Source organism: Perkinsus marinus (genome assembly GCF_000006405.1).
Source record: "Perkinsus marinus ATCC 50983 genomic scaffold scf_1104296951238, whole genome shotgun sequence".
In the NCBI taxonomy this organism is placed as follows: domain Eukaryota; phylum Perkinsozoa; order Perkinsida; family Perkinsidae; genus Perkinsus; species Perkinsus marinus.
In genome coordinates, this window is record NW_003209345.1 from 181,547 (window position 1) to 188,598 (window position 7,052).

The 7,052-nt window shown below is 47.9% G+C and overlaps 3 protein-coding genes across 3 annotated transcripts in view; 1 reads left to right on the forward strand and 2 right to left on the reverse strand.

The window, feature by feature from the left end:
* Positions 1-205: 205 nt before the first annotated feature.
* Positions 206-1,211, forward strand: Pmar_PMAR016455 (hypothetical protein; the record flags this gene model as incomplete). Its single annotated transcript, XM_002777661.1, has 3 exons — positions 206-777; positions 938-1,051; positions 1,100-1,211. The coding sequence occupies 3 exons, from the start codon at positions 206-208 to the stop codon at positions 1,209-1,211; spliced, it is 798 nt and encodes a 265-aa protein (XP_002777707.1).
* Positions 1,212-2,128: 917 nt separating this feature from the next.
* On the reverse strand, positions 2,129-3,506 carry Pmar_PMAR016456 (conserved hypothetical protein). The gene is made up of 7 exons (XM_002777662.1): positions 3,263-3,506; positions 3,178-3,217; positions 2,977-3,137; positions 2,883-2,928; positions 2,816-2,833; positions 2,640-2,716; positions 2,129-2,589 (listed from the first exon to the last, which is right to left on the reverse strand). Exons 1-7 carry the CDS (start codon positions 3,486-3,488, stop codon positions 2,360-2,362), a joined length of 798 nt encoding a protein of 265 aa, XP_002777708.1. The 5' UTR covers positions 3,489-3,506; the 3' UTR covers positions 2,129-2,359.
* Positions 3,507-6,345: 2,839 nt separating this feature from the next.
* Positions 6,346-7,052, reverse strand: part of Pmar_PMAR016457 (hypothetical protein) — a gene marked incomplete at both ends in the record, with an annotated part of 3,101 nt that continues 2,394 nt past the window's right edge. The window contains 5 exons of the mRNA XM_002777663.1: positions 6,346-6,417; positions 6,463-6,526; positions 6,698-6,777; positions 6,822-6,891; positions 6,935-7,044. Coding sequence (XP_002777709.1) covers positions 6,346-6,417; positions 6,463-6,526; positions 6,698-6,777; positions 6,822-6,891; positions 6,935-7,044 — 396 coding nt within the window. The remainder of the gene's footprint in view (positions 6,418-6,462; positions 6,527-6,697; positions 6,778-6,821; positions 6,892-6,934; positions 7,045-7,052) is intronic.

Below are 7,052 nucleotides of genomic sequence, written 5' to 3' on the forward strand. Positions count from 1 at the left end.
TCCCGAATTCGTCATACGGAAATGGTAAGAACAATCCTGTGCTGTGTCGCTGGCGCTACCAGCCTGGCGGCATGCTCCTATATAACGCATATCCTCATGAACTCTCGTCGAGCTCTCATTGCGAGTGGAGCACTCGTCCATTTCTGTGCCCATCTGGGTACGTAACGAATCGTGCATATCCCGTCGGCTGATAGTTTTCATTGGAATGTCTAGTGACGGTCCCAGTCAGGCCTTACCCTCTGGTCACCGACCCTCTAGTGTGTCGGCTTTCAGTGCGGCTTCCTCCAGAGCGACCGTGGTGCCGAGCCACCCTCACTTGGTGACACCAGCGGTGATACGGTCTACCAATGCCACACAGGAAGCCGAGGCCTTGCTGAGCTATACCAAAGGCCTCACAGTGGACACGGCGGCATGTAGAGCTATTCGACTCCTGGCATGTAAACGGCTCGCGGCCGACACAGATGAGGATCTTTCTCCTCTACTAAGGGACGCTTACTGTACTGATTTTGAGGTCGATGATGATATCGAGTCATATAGTGATGGTAACACTAGGGGAGGAGATAACCTCGAGGCAGACGACTTAGTGGAAGCGGCACCGACTGACGGCATTGTTGCGGAGGAATTGACGAAGCCAGAGCTCAATGATAGAGAGCGGCTCTTCGAAGGGTTAAGGGATAGAAAGCGACCAACGAGTGATGAAGGCGGCGATCGAGGTCGATCTGGATTGCTTGACGAGATGCTTGAGCTCACTGGTCATGTGAGGGATAGTGCTAATAGGTAGTGGGGTACTCCCGAAGTCATTATGCATTTCCAGATCTACGCCTTGTGAACTATTCTCCTGTGGATCAGTCGCCTTAGTGAAAAACTATTGCGCTTATCCTTGTTTCTGCAACGATGATGACCCCTTCGAGCTTCTCCAGTGTGTGTATGAATTCAGACAACGAGAGACTTTGGCGAAGGACAATGCCAACTTAGAATTGACCAAGAAGTTACAAGGCCAGCATCTTGATAGTATGACCAAAGAAAATCAGCGGGCAACTCAGTTGTTAAAGTAGGATCGCTGAGAGTACTCGAGGTCATTTGTCCGCTGTTTTGTCAGAGCTCGAAGACTCGGCTTCTTCACAACGATCATCTTAGTGCTGATTAGCATCATTATGTATTGCTTCATGGTCCCCTTCATCTTCTACACGAAGGTTTTGCCAGGCAACTAAACTCAACTATTATCTCACTGTGATTCACAATATTTGTATATTTTCTATAATCAACACTTTGTGTTTGCGAGTAACTTCAGCTACATAAGGCATTGAAATGGGGGCTTCTCGAGAGATCTGGCCGGCTGACGACATGTCGCTATCTGACCTACGATAGGTTCCCTCCTGTATTGTGAGCCGTTACGTTTGTCTCTGACCGTCAGAGTTTGACGAATCGACTAAATTTCCTCGTTGTTCCTCCGTTCTGGCCTCTACATTCGAAGAGACATCCGTGTCTGGTCTCGGGTCATCAATCCCAGTGCCGGCTTAATCTGTAAATGATTCATGGTCCTACACAGGTGGGTCAGTATGAGAAGGAAAAAGCTCGAGGTCGTTGCGGTTACGTTATGGCGATAGCTCTCGTTTTTTGTACCTTCCCCAAGGTCTGTAATCTCTATCACGGTCTAGTGGAATGCCCACACTTGACGGCTAGTTCCTGCTGCTTCGAGTACAAAATATTGTGGATCGTAACTTTCCTATAGGTTACTCGAAGGTCAGGTGGCTCATGCCGCGTGTACATACAGTATACACCAGTGTATACTAAGTCATTCATGTTTTTACGTGTAGCGTGATCGCTAATGTGAAAGAGCACCTCTTCGTGTATACAGTAAATATTGCAAGTTTCTCCACCACCTCAGTTACTTCGCAAGGGTTCTTAACCCGTGTGATCGCGGTGTCCAGCTGAGGTTGCTCATACTCTCGTAAATAGGATGCGGTGGCTCAACTGTTGTTGGAGCAAGGACTGTAGTGATAAGCGAGGAAAATTGAAGGCTAGTTTTTGGAGTCATTTGAGTACAAAATATTGAGGTTCGTAACTAGCCACTCAAGTAACTCAACATGATCTTGAGATGTGCCCGAATAAACTCCCCGTTTACATACAGTAGACCAACCAGTGTATAAATTAACAGTTGCGAACTTGACAGATTTCTCGGGAGGATGAGGTCAACAGCCGCAGCAACGAGCAACAATCATATAAGTATTAGCATCATTTACTATGAATACATACAGCCTTATAAGCAATCCCGTATTATCATTATATATTCTGAACATATCCGAAAACCGTGCCTCGGAGCTAGCCAAACCGCGAACAGCCGCAATACATAGACGCCTCAGAAGCGCCGGTCGCGACTTCGACTACGAGATCTAGGGCGAGATTCCTGTGCTCTAGAATAGTCAGGGAAAGCCGGTGGTTCCAGCGAGGAAGCACCACTATGCGGACCACCAGCAGCAGCACTATCCGGACGGGCCGAGGCAACAAAGCTGTGGGGAGTACCACACTTCCGACAAACTTGCCTTGAGGCAAAGTTCATATCGCCACATTGAGGGCAATCCCAGTCACCTGAGATGATGACAAGGACCGTAATTATCATCATTATTCCCACACCTTACCCGGCCTCCTAGTTTGTCCACCACCACTAATACTACCACCTTCCCCCTTGCCGTAATACCCAGGCCAACCTCCCCATCTACATACCGATCAATTTCATCCTCTATCATTACTATTCCTCAATTCGGAAAGCCATTTTCCTATTAATCTCGCGCTGGAAACTTATTCCCGATATTACCCTCCCCAAGCTGGCCACCTAAAACACATACAATAACCAATAGACACTAACAAACCGGCCTCATTACATCGGCATCCCTCCCGCAGTATCACTAGTACTATAAGGATCGTATGCTGAGAAACAATTGACGAATAAATAATAATTATTGCCCAGTACTTTACCTGGCATGCCATAGGCGCTCATCAGCTGATAGGCCGCAGCTGCTGCCATATACTCCGCCTCTAATGTTGCTGGATCGGGTGGTGGTGCCCCCTTAGGGGCTCCACAGCTACGGCAATACTCATTACGAGCAAACTGATGGTCACCACAAGTATTGCAGAACCTGAACACTAAGTAAGAAACCATACCATCTCTTCCACTACCAATCTCCTTCGCGAACCTCCTGCTTGTGCTTAGGTCGACCTATTGAGGATAATACCAAGTTGAGAGTAAAAGCCTCCCCCCTACCCCATCCAGCATTCATGTTGTACATAGCACTCCGATCGCCAGAGCCCCATCCTAGCCCACCATCATGAGCCGCATCGAAGCCGCCCATTGCTGCCCCTCCATTGCTATACCCTGCTGGCGGCCCTGCCGTCGACCCACCGAGAGCTTGGGCTTCGGATGATGATGATGATGAGGGAGGAGGAGGTGGCGCATTATCCCAAGACGAGGACCCCGGGTAGTTGCTCATTAATGACCTTATACTACTGCCACTAGATACCATGAACTCTTGCCTAGTACGTCTCAACAACAACCACCATCAGTGGGAAAAGTGACGAATGACATGAACAATCGTGATAGTTGAGTGAACGTGACAGTTGAAAATGAATGATAATCCACACAAAGTCCCTAACATTTCGCCTCCAACTCGTTCCCTTCAAAATATTCAAACTCTCACGCTTCAAAGCGTCTCCACCACCTCCCATCAGAATCACATCCTCCCCAGAGCTGACCCCCGCTGCACCCATCAATAATCTATACAGTACTGATACCACCTCAGCTTACCCCTGAGAAATCATCGAACAGGTTGAGAGAAAGAGGAGAAACATTAGATGTGTCCAATGCAGGGACATCTACGCCTCGCTCTCACCTAGTCGCAGGAGTTATGCAATACCCTAATCATTACGCATAAGGGAAGGATGCCTTATTGACCACCAATAATCCGCTGCATAGGTGGCACCCAATAACTCAGTGCACCATGAATACCGCTCCAGCGACCATAGGCGACAGATGACAGTTTATACCACTCTACCCCAAAAATAGACTGGTTTTACATCATCCCAGTGGCCATGCTGGGGTCGGCCGAGTTCCCATCATAGCGTTCTCCTGAGGAGTGCCCTATACCCCAAGGCTTGCCCATCACCAACGGCGAGACCGACCCTAGTCCTGCTCGGTCTAGACCGGCGCCTTTTCCTTTAAAAAGTGCAAGTCCGCTCTCAGTAACTTCACACCACTGAGCAACTTATTAACCTCATCCGAGCCCGCTTTAGGTGTCCCCCCTCTTCTAGCCCACGATACCCTCTCACCCCACTTCCTCTCCACCATACAAATTGACGACACCATTACTGCTCAGCTGTTGTAGGACAAGAGCTCATCCTTCCCATTCCCGGTATTACCCAATATTTGCATTATCCGTATCATCATCATGTCGTTCATAATCACCGCATACGAGAACAACAAATTCCCGAATCAGCGACAGTTCCCCCAAGAGGATACGCAACCTGCAGTTGACACTTGAGTCTATTTGATTACCATGCGAACAGCGTGACGCGATTTCATGATCAATAGACATTTTGGCTCAAACCTCCAGTGTAAATTCCCCACAGCCAATGTCGGGGAGTGTTGACATGAATACCAGTCGGAGCAGGGCAGCTGCAAATACAAAATGGGACAAGTTCAAGGCGAGCGCTACTCACGTGAGTATCGCGTACGCCCAGAGTCGGAGCCGAATCAACATTAATCGGCTCAGCAACACAACACTCGCATAGAGTTCAGCTAGAGGTCCCGATACATGCCTTGGAGGGTAGCATGAAGTTCTCTATCACGATACAAGCTTCCTCGGTGCAGCTCCTTCATCTCTTCCTCTAATGAGAAGAGTAATGGTAATACATCAATCGGCATGGGTGAGGAGGAGCCTACGGCTACTACATCTGGCTGCCACCTCCGCAGTGACAGCCCAGAGGAGATAGAGCTTATTGATAAGCCTCTGGAATGGGTCTGGACTTGCCTGATAAGCTTACCAGCATTCCCGGTGAAATTCTGGAGTATACTTGCATATTGATCCACTAAGGAAAGAATTGGGTCGAGTACAGGCAAGCACGTCCCTACCAGAGCCGCACGGGTCTTCCTACTGTAGACTCCTGTTGATGATAAATAGGCCTCACTGACGTCACCATCATGGAAACGGTTTACCCACTACATAGTGTAGTAACAAGACGGCCAGTGCCGGGCTAGTGACCACCGATGAGAAGGACCGACTGCCTCTGGACAGTCCAGGGTCATCTAATTTACCCACCATCCGAACTGAGGGATATTATGGCAAGGGGATACATCCGCCCTTCGGAGCTTTCCTGTAGGGTAAATGGTGATACCATAGCGAGATCAAGGATGCCAGCAGAGGAGGGGTCCACCCTTTTAACGACTCGAGCTCGACAAGGAAGCACAGAGACACTCACACAATAGTATCAATTAGACTTGAGATGATCAAGAAGTGTATAGTCGAACCCGGGCGTTTCCATGTACCTACATATACACTCATATTACAGTCATTGCACACTTATACTCCCTAGGATAAACATAGGGTTTATTATTGTATTTCGGACGGGTCAGTTCGTCCCCTTCCTCCTATGACTAGTCATGATTACCAAGCAGAAAGCGTTCTACCACATAAACGGCCACTGAGCACAAAAAATGGAGTTTCACCCGTTTTACGAGAAGCGGTATAATACTCTGTGAAAAACCCGATATTCGCGATATGCAGCAGTCGTGAAATATATTTTTCACTGGTGTTTTTCATATCACTAGGGTGAAACTCCAATATATAAATCTAATACGACAGAATAATACTACCACCGGCGAATATAACGTAGTACTTACGCGTGGTATATCAAATAGACATGATAGGCTCCCGGAATGAAACAGATGGCACCTGGGAGCAGAACAAAACCAATAAATCACAATGCCACATACCCAGAGTAGAAAAAGGTATGGCCTCCCAAGTGCTGATCTGCCAGAACACCTTGAGGCTAATGAGCAGGAAAATAACTCCAATGATGAAGAGGAAAAATGCCTGTAGTCCGGGAATAATGTAGGTTAGCATATATAACGCGCTGACCAGTGCAACACTCTTCTGTGGTAGGGCTGGTCGGCGTAGCGGTGGCGGCTCGGCTAGGGAGAACTTAGGCTTCCGTGCTTCGGCACAGTCCATCTTGGACATGACCAAAATCGACAATCTACCTCCACATTCCTTGAATTGACAACTCAACAACAGAATCAGCAAAAGAGATGACATACACGTGTTGGAACTATAAATTGATGAATGTGCTAACCTAAACCATTTCGCCATTCTGACTTCTGAGGGCAATTTTCTGCAGGGAAGAAAGCCGCTTGTCCTTGTTTGTCTGACGCACAATAAATCGTCGTCCCAGCATACTTTCCACCACTACCCTCCACTCCTCGAACTTGTCTCTGCCAGTAGCGTTCTTAACATAATACTCGAAATGACTAAACCTGAAATAGTAGGGAGATGTCCTCTTCACCACAACAGCTTTGACAGCCACCCGATGCCTAAATTACTGTACTCAGTATAGTTACTTAGTTACGTATAATCATGAGACTAAATTGTAAACCAAATGACCTCAACTTTTTGCGAATAATACTACTCCCTACAGCCAGTCCTACCAGTTCGGAACAGCTTTACAAATAATCATTCCCTGAGGGAGCTTCGCTTCGCCATGGATCAGACTGAGCGCCTTGGCCATCTGAACAGCTTGAGACTACCGATTGGAGTCCGTAGCTCACCTACCTCTGTCAACCTCTGGGGTTCTCTCAAAAAGTACTGATCAAATACGAGCTCACCAGTCCTATGATTCATCCTAAAGTTACTCACTCCTGTTCCCATTCGACTCAAGTAATTACGCATAGAGCCTCCTGTAACCGGACGGATCACAGAACAGCTGATAGTAGTTCAGATGAGCCTTCGTGAGTGCCAAGACCTGCTCTTGATGCGCCTTGCTTTCCCGATGCTTCTGAGGGG

Bases quoted from the DNA above. Each gene is read 5' to 3' on its own strand.
- Pmar_PMAR016456 (XM_002777662.1), bottom strand. From the start codon at position 3,488: ATGAGCAACTACCCGGGGTCCTCGTCTTGGGATAATGCGCCACCTCCT. The intron at 3,218-3,262 runs GTAGGGGGGAGG...TATCCTCAATAG, and splicing joins CAACATGAATGCTGGATGGG to GTCGACCTAAGCACAAGCAG. The intron at 2,929-2,976 runs GTAAAGTACTGG...ATTGTTTCTCAG, and splicing joins GAGCGCCTATGGCATGCCAG to CATACGATCCTTATAGTACT.